Below are 27942 nucleotides of genomic sequence, written 5' to 3'. Positions count from 1 at the left end.
TTTATTTAATGCCAAGTTTGGTTAGTCAAATTACTGGTTTTTGTTGTTGTTTATTTAAGCACATGTGCCATTTCCAAATTCCAAAGTAATGGCTTGCGTACAAACAAGTATTGAAAACTACCAATATGTAAATGTTGTGCAATTTCTTATTTTGTTGTTTATTGTAATAATAGATGTCTTTTTTAGGTAAACAATGATTGTCTTTTTGAGATTTAAACACAGGCAGTGTAGCAGATAATTTTATTCTTATGTGATACATAAATCTTTAAATGTTGGATTTGTGCCATGGAGCTCTCTCTTGGTTGAAAAAATATATTTTAAAAACTAAACTTTTTTATTCCTTTAGTCAGTAAATTTTGTAACATTCATGTAAATAACTTTGTTATTTATTAGGCTTGGAATATTACATATATTATGTGAATGTGCTGCATGTTAATATTTATTTTAAAAACAGAGTCCATGTGCATGTAGTTCACATACTGAATAGTTTTGGTAGAAGTATCTTAAACTGTTTTCATATAATTATGAACCATGGAACTTACTTGAAAAAAATGTTAATGGTTTTCATATATATAAATCCAGAAACTTACTAAAAGTATAAAAGACATTTATCACATATAATTTAAGGAACTTACAAGAAGTTTCATTTATCAGGGCTTTTTAGCTTCACTATTATATATGAAATATATATAGTGGAGCTATCCTTCTCACCCCGGTGTCAGCGTCTGCGTTAGCGTGCAAATGTTTAAGTTTTAGTATTACCCCAATTATTTTCATTGTCCCTTGACATATTGCTTTCATATTTTGCATACTTGTTTACCAACATGACCCCAACCTATAAACAAGAGCAGACAACTCTATCAAGCATTTTTCATAATTATGGCCCCTTTTCCACTTAGAATATGCAGAATTGTTCAAGTTTTCTTACTAACCCATTTATTTTCATTTTCCCTTGACATATTGCTTTCATATTTTGCATACTTGTTTACGAACATCACCCCAAGGTATAAACAAGAGCAGACAACTCTATCAAGCATTTTGATATAATTATTGTCCTTTTTATACTTAGAATATGCATATTATTGATAAATCTATGTTAAAGTTTGCGTACTACCCCAAATATTTCCTATATCCTTTGACATATTGTGTTTATATGTTGCATAATTGTTTACCAACATGACCCCAACCTATAAGCAAGAGCAGACCACTGTATCAAGCATTTTTACATAATTATGGCCCCTTTTACACTTGGGTAATTGAACATTTTGCTTAAATTGCCATAACTTCTTTATTTATGACATTTTATTATTCTTTTACAAAACAACACTTACCTGAATACCACAATGGATTCCACCCAAACAATGCCCCACGCCCCTACCCAGAGTCCCTCCTCCCCCCCCCCCCCAATTTTTTTTTTTTAAATATCATCCCCAACCCCCCCTACCCCCCACCCTACCTCCCCCCCCATTTTTTTTAATTTTTAAACATCATCCAATAAATTACCACACCCCACATTATACCCCCCTCTCACCCCCCCCCCTACCCCCCCCCCCCCCCAAAAAAAAAAAAAATTGTTTTTTTCCTTTTTTTATTTAAGAAAGATCATCTAATAAATTATTGAATATGAACAATTTCTCCATGATGGCTTACGTTATACTGTCAAGCACTCAAATAGTCGAGCGCGCGGTCCTCTGACAGCTCTTGTTTTCCTTCTTATGCAAGGGCTTTATAAGGGCCCCTTTCTCCAAGAGAAAGGCCTCTTCCTCAAAGAAAATTTCTTAAAAAATGATGTAATTTCCCCCAAATTTTAAGCTGAAGAAAATTAATCTCCCTTTCTCAGTTTTGTTAATAATTTTTCTCCGGAAATGGAAGGACAGACCCTTTCCCCAAATCAAGAAAAAAAGCCCTGTTTTCTGTTTTTATGTCATGGAACTTACACAATCATAAAAGAAACTGCATACCGGTAATATACATCGTATGTATGGAGTTGGATTGTTCATTGATTTTTAATCTGGACTTAGGTATTAACGTTATTCGAGGTCAGATTTATTGGTAAAGAAGTATCTACACAAGTGCTTGTATAAATGGATTTATCTCATTGTGCTAGAAGTTATGCTTTGTAATGCTAAATCAGCAAAACTGATAAAAATGTGTTGTACTGAAGGTTTCTATTTTCATCAGGTATAATGTCATCGTCTTATACATTGGCAAATTTCTGTTATTGTTGCAATGTTAACATCCATTTCTTATTCATAAAATAGCATTCAATAATAATTCTATTCTTAACAAGATAAACACAAGACTTTATGATTTTATGTTCATAAACAGTACTTACCTAATGTGGTCCTGTAAATTGCCATGACAACTACCTTACCCGAAACAAGCTGTTGCAAGGTACATTTACAAATTCTAATAATACTGTAAACAATATTTGGAAGATTCTATTATTGATTGAAAAAAAACATATTATGTTTTTTGTCATAAAAGTTAAAACATATCAGACTCTGAAAAAGATAAATATTCTTAGCATCCCAGATCGGGAACTAAAACTAAGCAAAACATGCTCTGAAATTCAGTCTCAAACTTACAATATAGACCAATGTGAATCCTTGTTATTGTTAAGCTCTCAATTATTTGTAGAATAAAGTCTTCAGATGATGCCTAGGACTGTTTTCTATGTTCTGACCTTAAATGACACACTGTGAATTTGTATTTAAAATAGTGTAGTGGAGACTTTATTTTAGCCTCGTGGGAAAACTGGACTTAATGCATGTGCAAAGTGGTGTTCCCGATCAGCTTGTGTGGCCCTTACAGGCTAATCGGTGAAAATACATTCTGTCTGCACTGGATTTTTGTGTAGAAGAGACTTCCTTTAAACCGAAATGTTCATATAAGCAGAAAGTGTGGCACAGGCATTAAGCCCTGTTTTCCAAGAACGCAGCTCATTTGTATTAAAGAAAAAAAAAACCAGTGCCAGGACCGATCAACCTTACATTTGCCTCCATGCTTCAACAACCAGATCTGAGTTTAGGGATAAAATCCTGCATGTGAAAGAATATCACTGGGCAAATGGCTTTGCGCGACTAGTTTCTGTTTATTTGGTACTTTCATTCAGAACTACTATTGTCCTTTAGTAAGACTATTTGTTTTGAGTATTATGAAGATTAATAAACTATTGATTATTTCCACTTTAAGATGCATGTATTAAAGGAAGTGTGATCATATGGTTTTTTTATGAAATATGAATAGTGTACAAACGATGTATAGTATATATTTACCATCTGTGTGCAGTGACATGTTCTAACCAGAATTGATCTTGTTTTTTATAAATATGTTTTTTTTTGTGTTTATAAGTTTGAAATTCTTAAGTAATTTGCACTCACACAAATGGAAACAATACTATTTAAAACTGCTTGTGAAAATATTGATGCGTATACTTAATACTCCAGCATAATATTTTATGAATACCAGCGATTGCAGAATCAAAATGATCCTTTGCAGGAGTCATTTATCTATCAATTTTATTTGTGAATGTTGTTCCGACATTGTGTATTAATTTGAATTTAATTCTGTCATTGTGTTATAATTTGCATCTAATTCAATATAAGAACCAGAAATAAAGCTTCATATTTACGTTAATGGCATTATGAAATCAATTAAGTATTCAGGCTCTCAAGCGTATGTTTTCCTTGTTTCTGTTAGTTGTTTACAAACAACTTGATTTACTTAGCAATTATTAGTGACTGACATGTGATCAATTTATTAAGGTTTGGGGGGGAGGGCTTACACTTTTTGTTCTGCATTAATCTGAATATTGAGTATATAATGGTTGTGACGTTGATATTTGTTTTTGTTTTTTTAAAGTACAACTTATAAGTTCTTTGCCAGAAATTATTAGTTGACTAGTAATTCAATTAAGTTTTACTATGCTTCAGCGAAGTTTAAGCAAGTTTTATTTGTAATGTTTAATTGGATTAAACTGCTGCAAGTAAACACTTGGCCTGTTTATATCTGAATTTCTTTTGAATTTGCTAGTTTTTTCAAAGTTTTTCACATGAAAGTTGTCTAGCTACATCTTGAGTTTGTTTCCAATATTGGACAGGAAAGCCTCTATATTATTTTGTTATTGTTGTTTTGTCATATAATGATGTTTGTGTAATCAAGCGACCTAATGGTATAACTTCATATTTTGGAGGTACTGCCATTGATTTCCATGATAAATTTTTGTTACTATGATAATTCTCTGACTATTTGTTATGAAAGGGACGCTTTTGACACGCCCATATTTCACATGAAACTTTTTAATGTGACTCATCTAACTAGAAGAGTTCAACACTTACATTTGTGTATTGACAATTATAGCTTTATGTAATTATCTTTTTATCAGTATTTGCGTGATTGTTACCACCATTTTCGAAAACAAAATTCATGAATGATAATTGAATGTTGCGCTTAATGGGAGCAGCTATGCTTTTTTACCTTTCAGTCTGATATTTTTATGTACTGCAAATTTGATAAGTAGGCTTATTGTTGAAAATAAAAGTCATTATTTTCGGTATAATTAAAAATTAACATAAGCAAACGACTCATGTATAAAAATATAAAATTATGGACCAAGATATTGTAATGAATATGAATAATGCATATTATGTGTATTCTTTCTTGCATACTTTTTAAAGTAAGCATTTGAAGTTATTGCCTTTTATATGTGAATATATTTTACTCCTATTAATAACACTTTTATAAAAAAAAAGTTGATGGATGTTGTTCATGAAATAAATGAAAATTTACTTCATATCGTTGTGATTTAGTAGACAAACCTGCAATGATTCTTAATTTCTGCAGGTTTTCATTCTTGATAAAAGTGGCGAGAAGTCGAATTGACAAAGGTCTTATAAGGAACCCAGCCTACGGAATCCGGATAGGGCCAAGTTGATTGTCGTGTGTTGACCTTCGAGGTCGACGCACAACATTTAAGCGACGCACGATTTGACACTCGACATTTGAAGTCGACATGCGACAATCAAGATTTGAGTGTCGCATATTGCGATGGGTTTTAGAAAAAAAAAATTGCAGAAAATCTTAACTGTCGACTGAATTGTCGACTGTCATATCGTGCGTCGCGATGAATGTCGCGCGTCACTTAGCATGTCGACTTCAATTGTCGTGTGTCGACCTTCAAGCGCGACATTTGACATTTTAGCGACTCACGATACGACGCGCGACATGCGATATGACACTCGACACTACAGCGAGCAAATGTCGCCTGTCAGCCTAAAATTTCCTAGGTCGACACGCGACATTTGCTCGACGCACGATATGACACTTGACACTATATTGAGCAAATATCGCGCAAGTGTCGCTTGCGACCGGTGTGTGAGTAATTTTTATGCTCCCAATTTGTTTTCGGGGAGCATATAGTTGCCAGTTTGAAGTTCCGTACTTGCGTCCTTCCGTCACACTTTTGTTACAGTTTCTCATAGCTCCTTCAATATTTGTTCGATCTCTTACATATTTGGCATGTGGGTACCTTGCATGGACCTCTACCTTTTGATGAGGTTTGAGGTTACTGGGGTCAAGGTCACCAAGGCTAATAATAGATTTTTCCGTCACAATTTTGTTACAGTTTCTCATAGCATCCTCAATATTTTTCCGATCTCATGTATTTGGCATGTAGGTACCTGTCATGGGCCTCTACATTTTGACGAGGTTTGAGGTCACTGGGGTCAAGGTCACCAAGGCTAATAATAGATTTTTCTGTCACAATTTTGTTACAGTTTGTCATAGCGCCTTCAATATTTTACCGATCTCTTACATATTTGGCATGTAGGGACCTTGAATGGACCTTTACCTTTTGATGAGGTTTTAGGTCAAGGTCACCGAGGCTAATAATAGATTTTTTTAGGTGGTTATTAACACATAGATTGACAAAGCGTATCATCGGGTAGCATCCATCAGTTTCACTGATATTCTTGTTTCAGTTTAAATAATGCATTGATTTCCAGAATTTCAAGGTCAGTGTTCGGTCAGTTAACTGTCAGGAGAGGATAAAATGGCCTATACAGTCATAATGTTGATTACACAGTATTTTTTTCAAGATGTAATCAAAGCGCTGAAGTCACTGAAGTTGTTCGCTATTGCATAAGACGCAACTCATTTTTCTAAATTAATCGCAAGTCTGAAATGGTCACATGCCATTCAAATTTATAAAGATTGCGTCATAACGCACGGGTCGAGATTTGTGTGAACTTTTTATCCTATTTATTTCATAGAGAAAACTTAGACAAAATAACAACAACATGGCCCTTTTGGACGTTCTGAAAGCATTGAAAGTCTGATGAAAATCATAATGAGAACTGAATATAACGGCAATTTGCAATTACCATCATATTAAATGAATATTGTTGGAATATCGAATACCTATCTCACAAAGAATATATTTTCACGATGAAAATTCCCTCTACAAAACTTTTGATTTTTGACACCATATACAAATTCAAAATAATCAATAAGATAATTGATTAAAAAAATCCGCGAGCAATACTTTCTTCTCACGAATTAAGTAGTCATAAAGACAGCCCTGTTGACCCGTACTTAATTGTTTATGCATTACTTGTTACCCTAGCAGTTCACACAATAACTCTGACCTAAACATATGTATAGAGCACTAATGCGCTTCTTCGGCGTAGCTGTTTTACTCAGCTTTTCACCTTGAATGACCTTTTCATTACGCCAGCAGACACGCATGAATATTTTCGAATATTTCATAGGCTGATTCGAGATAAACCCTCTGAACTTTGGCTACATCACTGTGTCTGTGCTCAGCGCAAAGGATGTAGCACTGTTCAGAGTAAGGAATTCCGGTGAACTCTCTGTATGTTCAAACGACACAAATTGTGGCCCAGTTACAATTACGCGTTAAAATCCACCTCGCAGAGTTTCAGGGTCAGTACTCGTTCACTAAATCGTGCGGGTAATATATAATTGACTATCGATAAACACAGTTTTGCTTTCAAGATGAGAAAACAAACATTAACGAAATAGTATAGTGTCACAATAAGAGGAAAATCGTTTAATGATCCAACCACACATGTTTGCATGTGCATGTATCAGCACGTCTGGAAATCGTTCCTGAACGCCTGGATAGGCTGCCCTTATTTACAAGTTTGCTATTTTGAATTCAATTTTGTATCAAAAAGCATTGTGCTCAAATGTGCCAATAAGATTTATAATGACCCTCGTCATGCGAATATAGGTCTTACTCCATATGCGCCCATCATATATATATAGCCCACTCAGATTGCGCCTCTCTCAGTCTGGTCAGGAGATATATAATGAGACCATAACACATTGAGTGTTTTATAGCGGACATCATCGCCTCTGACCAAATGCACATGTTGGGTTTCAGATACGCTGGCCGAAACGCATAAGACCGATTTTTGCATGACACGGATATGAAATTGTGATTAAAACACTTGGATAGAATGCTAATCTTTACAATATCTAGGCTCGTTCAAATCTTGGCAAAAAAACACTATCGAGGCCACGTGTACGACAATCTTTTCACGCTTTGGTAAATTGACAAAATTGAAAAAAGTTGTTTCAGATTCGCAAATTTTCGTTTTAGTTATGATATTTGTGAGGAAACAGTAATACTGAACATTTACCATGGTCTAATATAGCCATTATATGCATCTTTTGACGATTTTAAAACCTAAAAATTATAAAGCGTTGCAACGCGAAACGATTGAATAATTTGGAGAGTTCTGTTTTTGTCGTTAAATTTTGTGAAACTACGAAGATTGCTTATATAAAGTATAAAATACGTCAAGTATGTGTACTCGGCGGAAGAGCTCAGTAGCCTAGGGCGTTTTTACTTCAGGACTCTGGCATGACTCCAGGGATCACTGGTTCGAAACCTGCTCCGGGCAATGTCCTTTTCCTTTTTTTAATTTTATTCTTGATTTTTTACTGGAGCTTTTACGATCCAATGTTTACAATTATCAATATAAAGCATTTAATGAATAAGTTAAAAAAATGCCAAAATCTGTGAAAAGGCCCCTTTAATGAAACTTTGTCAGAAATGTTATATTGAAAATATGTAGACACAGTTTGAATCTGGGTCACATGCGCCTAAAAGCTCGGTAACCAGGTAAAATCTTAGAAAACACTTGTAACACCAATATAGGTTCATTAACTGTTCAATCTTGATAAAACTTGGGCAGAATGTTTTCGCTTGACAATATATAGACCGATTTCGAATCAGTGCTACGTGCAGACGAAGATTATGTTAACAGGTCATATTTTAGAAAAAAAAATTATAACTAAAAAGCAATCATTAATGACGCAATATTGATGAAACTTAATACGAGCGTTTATCATCACAACAGTTATTAAGAGCTAAACACTGCATGACCTCCATAAAAAAAAAACTAGGTAACCGGGTCAAATCTTACCAGAACCATGTTACCGGCATGTATGCCTTAATCTCATTGAAATTTGACCAGATTGTTTATCTTGACAATGTCTAGGCCAAGTACGAATCTGGTTGGCATGCATTAAATAATCTGGTCACGAGGTCAGATCTGTATCCACTTTAGATGCCATATTTTATTTAAAACTCACTCTTGATAAAACTGTAAGAGCGATTAACGTGGCAATATCTAGATCGATTTTGGTTCCTCCAACATCTAGGTCATCAGATCAAATCTTAGGAAAAACCTTGTAATCTCTCTAGAAGCCACATGTATGACCTTGATTAAACATGGTCAGAAGATTTCTTTTGACAATATGTAGACCAAGTTCGAATCTCGACCATATGTGCATAAAATAAGGTCAACAGGTAAAATCTCAGAAAACCGCTATAACTTAATTAAATGATATTTGTACAGACAATAATTTTTTTTTTCAAAGGTGACTGAGTTGTTATTCTCCTGTTTTATCTACCCTTATACCATTTTTAAAATGTTGTTTGTACTATTATTGCCGTTTTCCTTGAAATTTCATTTATTGATATGATTATAACCACACACGATCATTTAATAAGCAAACACAGATATAACCACAAACGATCATTTAATAAGCAAACACAGATATCGGTGACCTAGAATTTGCGCCATCGCCATTAAATTGTTGTACAACTTCTTTCATTTTCACGTAAACGCTTCACTCTGCTTAAGTGACTTGTTTTTTTATTTCTCGAAGAAAGACATACATATGGAAATTTTAAACGTATATGTTCATTAAGAAAATAAAAATGACGTCAGTGTTTTTGACGATTCTTCATTAAATTTATTTTAAAGTCACTATCACGCTCACCAATACATACGGCTACTGTATTATGCTATATAAAAACATTCGACAACAAGTAGTACCATACGATGGTTAATTACAAGAGGAAGACCCTAAAAACAAGTAACATTGATGTAAAAACGTTATATTACAAGCATTCGGCAAGTTTTAAGCATCTAAATATCTAAATATCGTTCCACGATGTAATCTACTTTCGCTTTCGAGTCAGGATCGGATTCATTCGGGTTGCGTTATGTCGTATAATTTATACAAGCCATTTTCGCATTCGCTAAGTTCCAGTTACCCAGAATTCATTTTGATTTCACAGAATAATTATTCATGAGAGCTACGTCATGATTCCGACGTTTACCGTATCTCGTGTTCGCCCGTAAATGTTCGGATATTTCACGGGAGATATAAATGGAATTATTTGCATTCTATACATAGATGGTGACGTCACTACGTTATTGTCAGTAAGACCGATGTGACACAATGAATTATTTGTAGCCACAAAAAAATAAAAAACGAGCATTTTGTATCTCGTAAAATCAATTCTACCAGACAACATCTAACGTTGAAATTTTCATTTTGCTAAAAGGAACATTGATTTTTTTATGGGTTAGCTTTATTTAACGAAATATTCGATATTTTTTAGCGTGATTGTTACTTTAAGTCCCAAGTTTTTCATAGTTTTTCGTTAGCTTCACAAATATGCCCAATCGGGAACCCTCGGACGTTTCCGCCATAACGGCGATCGTCGGTGTGGTGTAGCCCACTGTCCGAAGCGTTCAGATTGAAATATGCCGTTAAACGAAAGTGAAACCGGAAATGAAACGAACTAAATTATTTTCATAAGCCAGCGATTATAAGTGCGCTGTGACAGTGTTAATCAGCAGTTCAACGATGTATGAACTCAACTGTCTGAAAAGTTACACTTTCTCACAGTAAAATCAAAAATTACTTTTCTGAAAACAATAAAATAAATCTTAAATAAGCATATGGAAAAGCTCATCAATATTTCAATATATAAAAATAGCTCTACTACTGATTACGCATTACAGTATATTATTATTATTATTAGTAGTAGTAGTAGTAGTAGTATTAGTATTATTATTAGTATTAGTATTATTATTCTTTCGAGTTCAAATGCTTAAAGTAAAATCTCCGAAATTTCAGTTCTCTTCATAGGCGCTATTTAAAAAAAGAAAACCTTCCCTGACTTTTTTCATTTGCTCTTGTACAAGAGCTTGAATGGCGACCATTCGAACATAAGTGCATAAATTAAACATCTGTCACTGTGCGTCAGTGTTTGCGTGGTCACGCTACATCCTACCTTACAAAAACATTTAATATTGCAAACAATATTACCTATAATACTAGCTGTTATGGCCATGCAAACTTTTCTACAATAGTCTTAAAAACAAAAAAGTTTTGAAATTTTGATAATACATTTTGGAATAATTGGAATAATTTATATGAATTTCAAAACATGTGTAGATTGATGAAATTGTGTAGGTTTATATTCTTAGCAATTCATAGTATGTTGTTTTTTTTTGTTTTTTTTTTAGGGGGGGGGGGGATATTCGATAAAAACGTGATGGATATAAAATAAGGAAATAACAACAATTAACAAAATATTATGAAGAGAATACATATGATAACACACTTTAATAATAATAATAATAATAATAATAATAACAATAGTAATAATAATAATAATTATAATAATAATAATAATAATACTAATAATAATAATAATAATAAATATTATTATCATTATTACTATTATTATTATTATTATTTTATGTTTTCCGGTACTTTATAGAGAAATATCAGTGAATTAAAACTGATAATTTCACTGTTTCAAACAGTGACAATTAACAGTGAAAATTATCGATAATTTTCACTGTTTACTGTGAAATGACGTCATTTTTTTACAAAATGACGTCATTATCCCAGTGAAATTCTTTAGTTAAACTCTTTAGCAGTGACGAAAAAAGCATAAAATAAAAAGAAAATTTGTTGTATTCGGTATAATAATAGATAATAATAATAATAATAATAATGATAACATATTGTATATTGATACATAATGTTTAAAACAAGGAAACATCACAGAATATTGACATTTTGTTCATAAACATTAGTAAACAGTTAAAAATACGAAATGTTCATTGATAAAGTGACATAGGTTATACTATACACTTATTTCATGGATGCGCGGTGAACAGTCAAAACTGTTTCCCAAGGTATCAGGGATGACTTTGGTACTGTTGCCCGAGGCCGATAGGCCGAGGGCAACAGTTCCAAATGTCAGCCCTGATACCGAGGGACAACAGTTTTGACTGTTCACCGCGCATCCATGAAATAAGTGTTTTATTACCTGATCAAATGTCCAACATAGAAATAACAGCAAACTAAATTTTTATTTACAAACAACAGTAATCGATAAAATAAATAATTTTGACTGTTTAACTGTAAAATGACGTCAATTTTTCGACGAAATGACGTCATTATTCCAGCGGGCAACAGTTCAAACTGTTGACCGGTCAACAGTTCGATATTCACCGGTAACAGTTTAAAACATTGCAAATTTCTTTTTCGACGAGGAAATAGCAAAAAATAATTAATTATCATTTATACAAGACATCATGTAATAATAACAATTATTGCCCGATAGAGATATACTTCGTTCCGGAGTCATGGTAGATCAAAATTATGGAAAGATGGTATATATGGGTTTTTCGGAAACGGGTGTGACGTGTAATAGCGATTTAACCTTTGTCCAGCCATTTTGTAAGAACTCTTGAATTTTATTGCGCTTTACAAATCACTGTTTTAAAAAAAATGTGGATAAGTTTTATTTTTCGTTAAACGGACATGCTATGATTTTATTGATATAGCTTATGCGTTCTCGAATCTTGTTAGCCAACATATCTCCAAATTTGAATGCATTTACTCATTTCTTCATTGAAACATGTTACAACATGCAGATTCAAACGTTATTTAGAATTAAAGCATTTGGTATATTGTTCCAATTTTTTTTAATTAGCCACACAATCTAAAAGTACTTTATTTTAATTGCAATATATTTATTAAATACATCTAAAATGAATCGTCATATAAATGTAGTCTAGTCGATACATAGTTATCCATGTAGAATAAGGTGCGTTGAAATCGTCTTTAAATCAAAGAATAACTGTTATTTGCCTGAACCTAAGAAAATGCACTTTAAAATTTATTTTGCTTCGTCGAAAACATTTTGTTAATAACATTGTAATATTTAACTATGTCTTAATGCTGAGATGTGCTATTGGTATTTTAACTGAGTATTTCAGAGGTACAAGTCGACTTTGATACGCCACTTTAAACGCGAAACTCTTTTACCATCTGTCTTTTCATGTAACAGAAAATATGTAGCGCTGCACGTTCAAAAAGTAATTCGTTGATATCAATTACTAGAACCACGTATTTTGTGGTTAAATGTTGCTAAGCAACATAATGTAAAACAGAGATAGCGGCAGACGTTTAAGCTCAGCGTCTGGGTTTCCGTTATAAATCTTTGCCAGGAAGCTGAGTGGCGGATATATTGAAGCCGTGCGTTTCTTGTGTTTTTAAATACAGAGCTCCGTCTCACTACTTTGCATTACACGTGTTGTATTTATAAATAAAGTTATGTATTTTAAATACAAAATGGTCTTGTACATTGTATATTTAGTTTTACTTCCAACTGTTTTTTCACAAATGCCAAGTAAAACATCAACATCTGGAATTATTAGTAGATTGGATAAAATTGAAGAAAAGTTATTCATGATTCAAAATGGTGACATTGAAGGCTTAAAAGCTGCATTGCTTAATTTACGAAAGGATCTGAAAAAAGAAATAGATTTTAGTAAAGAGAATATATCTGCGCTTTCTACCAGGCTTACGGGATCTTCAGAACAGGTTGTAAGACATGACGAAGAACAAGTTTCTAAAACACAACAGGCGTCGTGTGATTGTGTAGATATTATGAGTCAATATGAAAATTTAATGATGGCATTTAAGAGAGAAAAATCCGAAAATATGATACTTCGAAAGGAATTTCACGAACTGAGAAAACGACATGCTTTTGAAATCGGAAATGTCAGCGAAAAGTTTATTAACATGGATTCTAGATTAAACAATGCGGAAAAGACATTACGTTCAGAAATTGAAACCATTAAAAATGAAAATATGGCGCAATTACGTTCAGAAATAAACACAATTAAAGACGAAACAATTGCAGAATTTCAAGAAATGAAAAAACAACCGGATTTTGAAATAGGAAATACCAGCGAAAAATGTTACAAAGTCGAAACAAGATTAAAAAGTGTGGAAAAGACATTACGTTCAGATATAGACAACATAAAAAAAGAAACCATGGCGATTAACCATAGATATGCTGCGTGTCAAACATATATAAATAACACGCGTTCTAACTTCAACGACGTTATAATTCATTTAAATGAGTCATTGATGAACCGTTCATTGCTTGCATTACAGGAAATATCTCGGATAACATCAGATACTGCCAATCTTAAAACGTCGAATGAAATCTTGAAGAGCAAAACTGATATGTTAATTCGGCATCTACGTCCCTTCCTTCCTAAATCCTGTGACAGCGAAGTTAAGAGTGGCGAATATACAATATATCCCGATGCGTTTCCACAGGGCGTGAAAGTTTATTGTTACTTGGACTCCACGAACAAGGGATGGATAGTTATACATAGGAGAAAGGACGGGTCTGTAGATTTCAATCGCACTTGGGCGGATTACAAAGCTGGCTTCGGTAACTTGAGTGGTGAATTCTGGCTGGGTAATCAGCATATCTACCAGCTGACTGAGGACAAACCGAGACAGCTGAGGATTGATATGGAGATGTTCAATGGAACAAAGCGATATGCGCTGTATTCTGGGTTTAAAATATCGTCAGAGTCTGAGAAGTATAAGCTCCATCTGTCCGGATACACTGGGGACGCAGAAGACTGTTTATTAACGGCTTGTTTTAATTCAATAGATGGTAGTACTCTTCACAACGGTCGGTTGTTTTCAACTTTCGATAGAGATAATGACCAAACCTATGGTTGTTGTGCATGCTACTATGCAGGAGGTTGGTGGTTTGATAACTGTTTCAGCGCACATCTAAACGGTAAATACTTCAAGAAAAAAGAGTCCGTGACTTATGGGAATGGAATTCAATGGTACACGATCACTAGGGGTAACACATCTTTAAAATTTGTGCAAATGAGCATGCGCTAAGAATGCACAGTTAGATGTAAATATGACGTGATAAAGTATTTCCATTGGAGCAAAGAAAATGATTCGTATTGAACCGATTGTTTTAATGTTTTGATGTTCAATAACATATTACATGATATTAGTAAACACATTTCAGGTATAACTGTCTTAGAAGTCACCTGTGATAACCATGCCGCGTATAAATTCTTTATATTTGTATTTCAAGTGCAATTCAACTATCATGTAAATTTGATGCGCTACGCAATAATCTTCAAACAAGTATTTTTCAAACAAGAATGTCTCAAGTGTAAGAAATGATTTAGATTTAAAATTGTACATGTTATCATTTCACACCATTCGGTGGACGCTCATGATAAAATCATTCTTCCCTGACGCTTAAGCACGTGGGGTAGGTATTGTTTCAGGTTTGAGGTTTGGGGGTTTGCTCGTGCAACTCCGATTGAAAGAGTGCATACAAAGTTTTGCAAGTCTGTATTAGGTGTTAAATGTAACACTCAAAAAGATTTTATTTATGGTGATCTTGGCCGAATGGATTTACATTCCCAGAGGCTTGTTTGTATTGTTAAATATTGGTTGAAGATCACTGACTGTAATGATAGAAAATATGTGTCATGTATTTACAATAATATGTTAAATGATATTGATTTAACCCACGCAAGCAAAACTGGGCTTCACTTGTTAAAGATACGTTGTGTAGATTAGGTTTCTATCATGTATGGCTGCAACAGAGTGTTGGAAATAATAGCCAGTTTATTAGTGTATTTAAACAACGTGTTAAGGACATATTTGTACAGGACTGGCATAGTAGATTGAAAAATTCATCTCGATCGATATTCTATAACACTCTCTGTAATTTCGAATTCCAACCATATCTTAAACATGTAAATGTTAAATGCTATAGAAATGCGCTTACAAAGTTACGAATGTCATCACATAGATTAAATATTGAAATAGGTAGATGGAATAGAACGCCAAGGGAACAAAGACTATGTAACAAATGTAATAAATTAAAGGACGAATTTCATTTTCTTTTTGAGTGTAAGCTATATGATAGTGTACGAGGAAAATATCTTAAGCAGTATTACCGTCATAGACCAAATATGTTTAAAACTGTCGAGCTAATTACAAATGATAACTGTGAAATATTACGAAACCTAGCTGTATATGTAAGCAAAGCCTTTGAACTGAGAAAAGCACATTATACAATGCATTAATATTTATATTGTTTAGTGTATAGTATAAACTATATTTCACCATCAGTTTCCTGATTTACTTGTCAGTATGTCAAAATTGCAATCGCTGTCGGTGTTACTGGGGTCTCTACATTGCAAATATATGCATAAATAATTATCCGACATCATAATGCTAAAGTATTACGTGTCATACGTGTATTACATGACTACAGATAAATTTTTAAATTATGTACACAGTGATATGTACACAGTGATTTATCAAATAAGAATCGTTTTTAACCCATGGTGATGTATACATATTGTATAATATTAGTGTGGTAGGATCATAAAATTATGCAACATGTAAAAGAGAGATCCATTATTGGATGTAGTGATGAAACAATTTCAATTATTTCAGTAAAGTATACTGCAACAAAATGATACAATCGGTGATTAAGATTTTCAATATTTTATTTGAATATCGAATCTTAATTCATAGCAATTAAGTTTTGGGTATTCTGAATGGATCATTTAGAAAGGGAAAAAACTCTGCTGTTTCTTGTGAGAATGATTGGAAGAGTTAGCTTTCCTTTTCTGCACTCGGTTTTCTAATAATAACAGGGTCATTGATGAGTTTATTCAAGTCTCAGTTTATTCAAGTCTCATCACCTTAGAAATATTGTACTTATGTTTTTTTGTAATATAATATGAATATTACATCATGTGATATATGTGATGTTAAAAAAAAAGTGATGTTAGGTGATTCCAGTAAGTAAGATCTTGCAAACATTTGCGTGTTCATTACCGGCGCTCTGAGTAGTTGTATTCAAGAACATACATTTTGTTTGAAATTTGATATTCTGAACTTGATGTTAGAAATATTGAAATATCAAATTAATATATGTTGTGTAAATACGGTATGTTTCGTTAGAAAATTGATTTTGAATTTCCACTGGATGCGAGATGTAGGATCTGTATTAGAACATTATTGTTTATTCAACTATAACGTTGCAATACCATGTGTTTTTCTTTCTTTTTTTTATGAATATATTAATATGAATACATCATGTAATGTGATCTGTGTTGAACAAGGACCATAAAGGTTTATTTCAACTGTGTAAATATGTATATGTATTTGTTGAAATAAAAGTTCTCTCTTCTCTCTTTCATCTTGCTGCAGGTGGAAATTGTGAAACGCGATATAATGTTAATTTTATTTGGATGTCATCATTTTAAGTGGGCAGTAACGCTAGGAAAACATAAAAATAATTCAAAAACAATATTGTTCGAATGAATATTTCTGGAACGCAACCGCCCATAATTAGTGCAGAATAACCCACACTTGATTTCCTTCTTTGTCTATAGAAAGCTTGCAAGTCGCGTGTAGTGTTAAAATTCGTATTAAAATACGCTCTTTATGGAGCCGCTGAGAAATTTCTAAGTGGGATGACTTAATTACAGCAAATTATCACTAGAGTGCGTTTCACTAATTTCCGTAAATATTTGCGTACGCAAATCTTGTGCTCAAAAATGCGTTTCACTAAACAGCGTAAATTAACGCAGTGCGTAAATTCTGTCGTAAATTTACGCCAGATATGTACTTCGCGTAAATCAGAAAAGTTGGCGTAACGCCGATCTGTCTTGGATGACAGTTTGTTTTACCCGACATCGGGCCCGGGAAGGAATCGAGTTGAGATCGAAAAAAGATCGGACGATCAACGAACGGTTATCGCCCTGCGTGCGCCCGACATCGGATTCATTGTACGTGTATCATAACGAGCATCGACCGGCGTCCGTCGGGCACCGTGCGGAGGCCCTCCGGCAATCAGACGGTCGCCGGCCGATGTATATGCCTCTGGAAAATACCTTTACTGTTGCCGACGAGCGTTTCAAACTCGTTTTTTGACCAAATCGTTTTCTTTTTCTTCGTTTTCACGTCCATTGCAACGATTGTTTACAGCGAGTATATACGATCTTGTCAAATATTAATTAATTAATATAAAATGTGTAAAAAACTTATTAAACAAATATTTTAATATAAATTATAAAAAAAGTTAAGAAGAACATATGTCGAAAAATGCTAAATAAACCAGATATTTAATTCTGAAATCGAAAAAAGCTGTGCAGTCGAATTCGTCAGTATGTAAATCGTGCATGTACGATGTGAATCTAAATTTAGTTTAACGGTTTATTTTAAATACCTGCAACGATATCTATAACGACACACGAACACTAACTAAAAAGACGAATGCTTCGGTTATTGTAGGAAAATATGTACGAAATACATTCGTCACAATCGGCTCGGGGCGCTAATTTGTCTTTGCTGCATGTTATGAAATTCGTCTTCAATGTATAATTTTTTGTGTTATTGTAACATATTTTATCAATATATTATAATTTTACACATGTAAAAAATCGTATAATCTCGCTTTACAGTAGATACTGTTGCAGACGATTACTGTTCTTACGTGTCCGCGCGCACCTGACAGGCTAAACAACACTTACACGCAGCGTAAATTTTGCGCATATTTTAGTGAAACGGCGTACGCATTAATTTACGTTCGGCGTAAATTCTGTGCGTAAACCTAAAGTTGCGTAAATATACGCTATGTTAGTGAAACGCACTCTAAGGGAGTAAAGTCGAGATATAGAGCGTATTTAAATACGAAATAAACGCTTATCACCTTTTACGGATATGGCCGGAAATTTAGCGTCATTTAAAAATTAAACAAAAGCAATGTATTATATTAAACGGCGAAAAATAACTGTCTCGGCATGGACGTTGCCATCTTGACTATCACGTGATTACTCCCTCTGTTATAGATATTATGTTTCACATCGAAAGGTAGGTGTGTGAAGTTGACACACCGCTCAGTAATCGACATCAGCTCAGCAAATTACGAATGCTGATCTGGCACAGCACCTGGCTCGACATTTCAGATCAGTATTCATGTTAAAAGTGTTACAGCGAATGCTGAGCCAGCACAACACTCTAGCGCGACATTCCAGATCAACATTTGTTTGAAAGGTGTTACGGCGAATGCTGAGCCAGCTCAGCACTCCAGCGTGGCAATCCAGATCAGCATTCGTTTTTAAAGTATTACGGCGCATGCCGAGCCAGCTCAGCAACTCCAGCGCGACATTCCAGATCAGCATTCGTTTTAGAGGCGGGAATGCTTAGCCAGCTCAACACCCCAGCTCGACATTCCAGATCAGCATTCGTCTTATAAGAGTTATGGCGAATGCTGAGCGGTAATACCGATGTTGATAATGATTATGATAATAATGACAACGATGATAATGATATTGCTGGTGATGATAATGATGATACTTATGATGTTTATGAAGATAATGATATTGATTATAATTATAATGATTAAAATGATGATTATGATAATGATGAGTTTGATAATGATGAGTATGATAATAATTATTATGACAATGATGATGATCATAAAATAATGTTGATGATAATGGTAATGCCGATGATAATGGTCATGCCGATGATAATGATGATAATAATACTGATAATAGTGATAATGATGTTGATAATGATGATACTGTTTATGATAATGCCGATGATGGTAATGCTGCTGATGATAATGATGTTAATGATAATGATGTTGATGATAATGATGATGAAAGTGATGATGATAATGATAATAATGATTATGATGATAATGTCGATTATATACCTTGTTAAGATCTTGTGAAGAGCTGTTCATTGTAATTTGAAACTGTTTTGTTCAGTTACATCGAATGCTGCTGAACCAGCTCATCAACCTAGCGCATCATTTGCATATCAACATTTGTTTTAGAACAGTTACATCAGCTCTGCACTCTAGACTGAAATCGACTTTGGCAATACATGTACTTGACAGGCACTACACGACGGGACGAAATATTTTTTTAGGAATTTTCTGATCTGAGTTTTATTGAATTTTATCCCGCGGATCAACGTTAAAGTGCGATTGTATGTTTTTATATGTGTTAAATTGTAATATATTGGTAAACATATGTTACAATAAAACAAAATAGGCAAGAAAAAGTATACATTGAAGACAAATTTCATAAAATGCAGCAAATACAAATTAGCGCCCCTAGCCGATTGTGACGAAGATATTTCGTACATATTTTCTTACAATAACCGAAGCATTCGTCTTTTTATTAGGATCGGAGTTAGTGTTCGTGTGTCGTATGAATAGATATCGTTGCAGGAAATTAAAATGATCCGTAAAACTAAATTTAGATTCATATCGCACATGCATGATATACATGCTGGCGAATTCGACTGTTCAGACATTTTCGATTTCAGAATTAAATATCTGGCCTATTTCGCATTTTTCGACACATGTTCTTCTTAATTTTTATTTAAATTTATATTGAAATATATGTATAATATGCGTTCTACACATTGTATAGAAATTCATAAATATTTGACAAAATCGTACCATCTCATGTTAACACATTTGATGTGTTTTTAGCTCACCTGAGCGATAGCTCGGGGTGAGCTATTGTGATCACTCAGCGTCCGGCGTCCGTCCGTCCGTCCGTCTGTGTGTAAACAATTTGTAAACATCTTCTTCTACTAAACCATTGAGCCAATTTCAACTTAATTTCATGTGGAGCATCCCTAGGTCATGGGACAAAAGAATTGTTAAAAAAAATTGATCACATAACCAAGATGGCCGCCATGACCATATATGGTAAAAACCTTAAAAAATCTTCTTGTCAGAAACCGCTCATCAGATTTCAAAAAATTTCACAGGGATGACCTTTGAAGGCTCCCCTGAAAAAGTTGTTCAAAGAAATTTGATTCGTCAAAAAACATGGCCGCAGGAGCTCATAGAACTTTGCATGTTTATTCGTTTTTGCCTATTTTGTGAAAACTTTCAAAAATCTTCCACATTTTTTGTCCGATCCTTTCCAAATTTGCACAGTGTCTTTATATCATAAGGACACGAACCCTACAAAAAATGAGCATTATTGGTCCATGAAGTACAGAATTACCTCCCCTTGAATTGAGAAAATGGTGTTTATGCAATAAAGTCCAAATTTTTCATCCAATTCTTTCCAAACTTGTAAGGATTTAGCATGGTTCAAACACGGGAAACAACTACGGTTTATGCATGTTCTTTTTATTACAAATTTGCCTCCCTTTAATTCATTCAAAATCTCATTTTACAGCAGAGATTCCAAATCTGACCTGTAAATGAGCCCCATATTTACTGCCAGTGCTAGGTTACCTTTTCCCATTTGATCATTCTTAAGTATTGGTCTTGTAATGCTGCTACTGCTTCTGCTACTGCTACTACTACTACTACTACTACGACTACTACTACTACTACTACGACTACTACGACGACGGCGACTACTACGACTACGACTACGACTTCGACGACGACGACCACGACGACGACGACGACTACGACTACTACTACTACTACGACTACTACTACTACTACGACGACGACTACTTCTACTACTACTACTAGTACGACTACTACGAGTACTACTACCACCACCACCACCACCACCACCACCACCACCACCACCCGGGGACCACGACGACGACGACACTAGACGACGACGACGACGACGACCAACGACACGGACGCACTACACGACGACGAGACGAGCGGACGGACAGTACGACGACGGACGGACGAGATCGACGACGGCTACTACTACGACTCTACTACTTCTACTACTACTACGACTACTACTACTACTACTACTACTACTACAACTCCTATTACGTACTACTACTCACTACTACTACTACCTACTACTACTACTACTATCTACTACTAATACTACTACTACTACTACCCCACCACCACCACCAACCACCACCACCACCACCACAACCACCACCACCCCCACACCATTCACAGTGACAAAAACGTATTCACACAATGGCTGCTACTACAACTTATAGCCCATCTAGTGGGCATGCATGTTTTACAAACAGCCCTTGTTTCTATGCGATTTTTTTCTAAACCACAAACTGTTCATGTTATCCGACACACATATTTTTAGGTCACCTGTCATGAAGTGACACGGTGAGCTTATGTGATCGTGTGATGTCCGGCGTCCGTTGTGCGTGCCTGCGTGTGTCCGTGCGTCCGTCCATCAACAATTTGTTTGTGTAGACAGTAGAGGTCACAGTTTGCATCCAATCTTGATGAAATTTGGTCAAAATGTTTATCTTGATGAAATCCGGTTTGGGATTGTATTTGGGTCATCTGGGGTCAAAAACAAGGTCACTAGGTCAAATAATAGAACAACCTTCTGTAGACAATAGAGGTCACAGTTTTCATCCAATCTTTATGAAATTTGGTCAGAATGTTTATCTTGATGAAATCTGGGTTGGGATTTTATTTGGGTCATCTGGGGTCAAAAACTAGGTCACTAGGTCAAATAATAGAAAAACCTTGTGTAGACATTAGAGATCACAGTTTTCATCCAACCTTTATGAAATTTGGTCAGAATTCTTGATAAAATCTGGGTTGGATTGTATTTGGGTGATCTGGGGTAAAAATCTAGGTCAAATAAATAGAAAAACCTTGTGTTGACAATAGAGGTCACAGTTTTCATCCAATATTTATGAACTGTGGTCAGAATGTTTATCTTGATGAAATCTGGATTGGGATTGTATTTGGGTCATCTAGAGTCAGGAACTAGGTCACTAGGTCAAATCATAGAAAAACATTGTGTAGACAATAGAGGTCATAGTTTTCATCTGATCTTAATGAGTCAGGTGAGCGATTCAGGGCCATCATGGCCCTCTTGTTATTCTATTGATTAAAATGTGTATTGATATATGTATTATATGTTCATATATGTGTTATTTCCAAATATTTTAAACAAATCAATTAACTAAACAATTTACCATTTGCTTCTTCTAGAGTGATATTGTAATGCCATGGACTTGTGATCCCTCCGGTTTTGAGTCTGATAATGGTGTTGCTGTGTAAAACTGGGCAGCATAGTTTTTGCCATTCATCTACTGATAAAAATTCTGGTTCATAACATTCATATTGGCTGATATTTTACACATAAATGCACAATGGGGTATAATATGTAATATTTCTATTCAAACAAAAAGCCTTTTAACAAAAGTATAAATGTTGCATTGGATGCGGTTAGCTTTCAATTAAAACAAATGGACAATTGTTACAAAAGCGAGTAAATGTGACCATTAGTTATTGCAAAATATTAAAGTCAAATACTGTATCGATTAGGAAACATTAGCATTTGCTTTCATGAAATATGAACTAAGATAATATTTCATTTTATTTTATCAATATCGACGTTTCTGAACAGGATGTATTTCAGTAAAAAAATTGTTTGTTTGATTTACGATTACAAATTACAGACATAAACAATACCGCTGCTTTATCAGCGTTATCAACCGAATTTAAAAAATGCATTAGAAAATAATACATTATTAATATTTTGGTAAGTACAAACCTTTTCGTGCATATGTTGATACAATTTACAACGCTGAAACTAATGTCAAACAAGAAATCTCTGTTATCGCTTACAATTTATAATCCTCGAATGACGTCATACAAGGGAGGTAATTACGAACCGGAAATAACTGAAAGGCCCTATTAAGGGCCTCAGATTATGAATGACCTGTGCTGAGCAAAAATACTTAGTCATTAAGACGCAGCAGATAGTGGACTATTTTAATCATTCATAAACACTCTTTTTACGCGTAACGTATAATGCATACATTGTTTATTGATTTTTTTTCTATATACGCTCCGTTAAAAAATATTCCAATTTTCATGATATTCACATGATGTTTCAATTTGTGAATGAATATAGTTGAAGAACTAAAAACCTCTGGCATAAATTTTACAACTCTTTCTCGCGCGGATGCGACAGATGCGGCAAATGCCGCAGTTATCAGGTTTATCGAGAACTGGCATGAAAGTTTTGTACTAACAACTAACAACTAAAAATTATAACGGTTGATCAATACGATGAGCGATTTTGAAAAGGGTTTAATGGGTCAATTTTGTTTATACCTAGAGATTAGTCGACATTTCCAAAATCTAACCCAATCTGAGGAGTAAGTCTTTTATAACTTGATCAGGACTATAATCATTTCAACAACCCTATTTTGAGATATGTGAGAACTAGAATATTAATATTAATATTTGTGTACAATGAACACTTATTACTCAATAATCACACTCTTATGGTTTTCTTTGTCACTTACGTGATCGTATCATATTTTTTCATAATGGCATTGCATTAAGGGGATCTTTTTCACAAATTTTGGCATGTATTGAAGTTTGCCATAAATGCTTTTAATTGATACATGTCAACATTGGATCTAAAAAGCTCCAGTAAAAAAAAACCAAGCATAACATTAAAGAAATAAAAAAAGTGACCTTCAACTGGGCTCATACCATTGAACACTGGAGTAAATGTTTATCGCTTAGATCACTCGGCCATCCGTGCTCATACATCGAGTGATGTATTTTAAACTTAATATAAGCAATCCTCGTAGTATCACAAAATATAACGACACAAAAACAGAGCATTCCAAATTATTCGATCGTTTCGCGTTGCAACGCTTTATAATTTTCAGGTTGTTAAATCGTTAAAAGATGCATATAAAGGATATTTTAGAGCGTGGTAAATGTTCAGTATTACTGTTTCCTCACAAATATCATAACTACAACGAAAACTTGCGAATCTGATTTTTTTAAACTTTTGTTAATTTACCAAAACGTGAAAAAGCCCCTTTATTATTCAAGCTTGCATTGTGATAAATAAGAATAAGATGTTTCATGCGCGTGTGAAGCATATTATTTTTTGAAAACTAATATTTATGAACACGTGTATTCTACAACTCAGGAAATACTTGTTTCTATGATATCAACACTATTTTCAACATGTTCAAAGACACGTTTGCATAGTTTTCATCCCTGAATATTTACTCATGAAAATAGTTAATACAACACCGATTTTGAACCGTTTGTACTTTAAGGAAGAGGTCAAAGTTATCATCACCACTCACGCAGTAACTTCGCTTTACATTATGGAAACATGTAGATTGAAAAAAGGGTTGATCCAACGGACCTGTCGCCATTTGCCTTGACACTGCGGTCCTTAATTCTCTACTTGAAAATAAATGCAACGGTTGAACACACAGCCATATAGGGATTTATGCTCTGCCCTTAACTCATGGCGATCATGGATGTTGTCATATTAATAGCAAATACCTGATATAACAGATTTTTTTAACGGACCTGTTCGCATAGTAATAACATTTTCAAATTTCACGTCCCTGTCAAATAATAATGCGTTTATATCACTGAAATAACACTTTATAGCATAGCCAAACAGAATTGCTGCGAATTGCGTTTGGTGAGTATGGAAGATTTTACTCTAGGCATTTATTTCAAGAGTAAATTTATTATACAACTGCGTGTTTTGTGATTAATTCTGGGCCATAAGTAACAGTTTTAGTATGCCTTCATATCGGATGAAGTCCCTTCTGTGTATTTGCATTAACAGTTTTATTAATTGACCGCTCCTTAAATCATATTTTATTTTGTCAATGTCGTCCCTGATGTGATTGACACAATGAATTGTGTTCCTGACTTTAAACATGGATCGAGGAATATTCTTGTCAAAAGTACAGTGGCAACGAATCCTTTGTAGGCATTTTATAAACCAGACTAGAGATGCACGGATTTCGCGTATATTCGTTCAAAGTCCTGGTGTACCAGTAATAATTCCAAGAGACGATTATCAATATGTGCTTACTCTATTTGAAAATCACTTCAATAGTTTCTGCTGCTTGTAAGGACTAAACAGGGCAATCGCAATGCTGCTCTTCAGAGTTTACGCGGAAATTTGCCACAAGTGGTTGATTGTGTTCGAATGTGTTATTTATCACTTCCTCTTCTCTTCTCCGAACAACTGTCAGAACAAGCCCACATGATAGGCATAGTTTACATGCGGAGTAGAATACAACACACGTATATGGAACGCCAAAACTGCCTTTTGTTGTTAAGTTGACATTATGTTGGGTTAAGTTCGCATTATGTTGGTTTAAAGTAACATTATGTTGGTTAAGTTAGCATTATGTTGAGTTAAAGTGACATTATGTTGAGTTGACTTGGCATTATGTTGGGTTATGGTGACATTATGCTCGGTTATGTTGGCATTATGTTGGGTTGAGTTGGCATTATGTTTGGTTAAGTTGACATTATGTTGGGTTAAGTTCGCATTATGTTCGGTTAAGTTGGCATTATGTTGGGTTAAGTTAGCATTTTGTTGGGTTAAAGTGACTATGTTGGGTTAAGTTAGTATTATGTTGGGTTAAGGTGACATTATGTTCGGTTAAGTTAGTATTATGTTGGGTTAAGGTGACATTATGTTCGGTTATGTTGGCATTATGTTGGTTTAAGTTCGCATTATGTTCGGTTAAGTTGGCACTATGTTGGGTTTAGTTGACATTATGTTAGGTTTAGTTTACATTATGTTGGATTACGTTTAAATTATGTTCGGTTAAGTTGACATCATGTTCGGTTGTCATAACGTTATGTCCGGTTCATTCGGATTTTTTCACGAAATCTGTGTCTATCTCCAATCGTTTTCAACCCGAGACGGTTTAGTTCGGTGTCGCTTAAGCCCAAGTCTCACTCTAGCCGGTAGAGCCCCGGTCCATCCCGGTTTGATAACGCCGGTCGACCGGCAAGAACCGGGATGATTCGTAGAATTTTTTTACGCGGTAACACTATTTCCCGCCCTTGTTGAAGCCGGTGCCGCCCTTGTTGAAGCCGGTCAACAAACCGGCGGAGTCCCGGTCAACCCCGGACTAGCTACGGTTTATCCCGGTGAAGCCCCGGCAGAGCCCCGGTTGTCGCCGGTAATGCCCAAGTGGAGCCACGGTGAAAGCCGACAGCGTCCCGGCAGAGCCCCGGTATACCGTAACTCCACCGGCACTCACCGGTATGCTATGCCGGCATCAGACCCCGGCAGAGCTACGGCAACGCCCCGGTTTAACCCCGGTCGTCGCCGGTAATGCCCCGGTGAATGCCGGTGGCGTCCCGGCAGAGCGCCGGTTTACCGATGTACCGTAGCTATACTGGGACTCTGCCGGCATTCACCGGGGCTCCACCGGGGCAACACCGGCGACAACCGGGGCGTTGCCGCAGCTCTGTCGGGGTCTGTAGGGGCCCCGATGGAGCTACGGTGCCGTCCCGGTTGTTCCCAGTGCCATCCCGGTTGTTGCCGGTGCCGCACCGGTTGTTGCCGCTCCTTCCCGATGACTCCCGGTTGAACCCGGAGGTATTAAACATTTTAGTACTTTCCCTGTGGAGCCCCGGTTGTTCCCGGTCGTCCCCGGTCCGTCCCGGTTGTCCCCGGCGGAGCCCCGGTTCATCCCGATAGAGCCCCGGTTCATCCCGGTAGATCCCGGATCACGCACCGGGCTCTACCGGCATCATAGTGAGACTGGGCCTTTAGTTTTGATACCGTTTCGTCGTCAATTTTTTCATTGCAGAAATTTGCAATTAGATCAGAAAGCCCTATCTCTACTAGCGCACGTGTGAGTCGATCCGCCATTTTAAGACAACTGAGGAGATCCGAATGAACCGAACATAACGTAATGACTCCCAAACATGATGGCAACTTAATCGAACATGATGTAAACTAAACATAATGTGAACTGAACATAACATAATATCAACTGAACCCAACATAATGTCAACTTAACCGAACATAATGTCAACTTAATCGAATATAATGCCAAATTAACCCAACATAATGTCAACTTAACCGATGATAATGCCAACATTATCCAACATAATGGCAATTTAACCGAACATAATAACAACTTAACCCAACATAATGTCACCGTAACCCAACATAATGCCAACTTAACCCAACATAATGTAAACTTAACAAAACATAATGCGAACTTAACCCAGCATAATGTCAACTTAGCCCAACATAATGTCAACTTAACACAACATAATGCCACCTTAACCCAACATAATGTCAATTTAACCAAACACAATGTCACCTTAACCTAACATAATCTCAAATGAACCCAACTTAATGCCAACTTAACCCAACATAATGTCGCCATAACCCAGCATAATGTCAAATGATTCTAACATAATGTAAACTTAACCCAACAGAATGTCAACTTATCAGTCTT

The 27942-nt window shown here is 35.2% G+C and overlaps 2 protein-coding genes across 2 annotated transcripts in view; both read left to right on the top strand.

The window, feature by feature from the left end:
- The window catches only part of LOC127880050 (SHC-transforming protein 1-like), a 153198-nt gene that overhangs the window by 36575 nt on the left and 88681 nt on the right, over positions 1 to 27942 (top strand). The gene's annotated exons all lie outside the window — the stretch shown is intronic.
- LOC127880049 (fibroleukin-like) lies at positions 12869 to 16667 on the top strand. The gene has a single exon (XM_052427277.1). It carries the CDS (start codon positions 12967 to 12969, stop codon positions 14569 to 14571), a length of 1605 nt encoding a protein of 534 aa, XP_052283237.1. The 5' UTR covers positions 12869 to 12966; the 3' UTR covers positions 14572 to 16667.

Source organism: Dreissena polymorpha, chromosome 4 (assembly GCF_020536995.1).
Source record: "Dreissena polymorpha isolate Duluth1 chromosome 4, UMN_Dpol_1.0, whole genome shotgun sequence".
NCBI lineage: Eukaryota > Metazoa > Mollusca > Bivalvia > Myida > Dreissenidae > Dreissena > Dreissena polymorpha.
The sequence above is the reverse complement of the archived record's forward strand: the minus strand, read 5'-3'. Positions and strand labels throughout refer to the sequence as shown.

Excerpts from the sequence above, each read along its gene's own strand:
- LOC127880049 (XM_052427277.1), top strand. The coding sequence starts at position 12,967 with ATGTATTTTAAATACAAAATGGTCTTGTACATTGTATATTTAGTTTTA.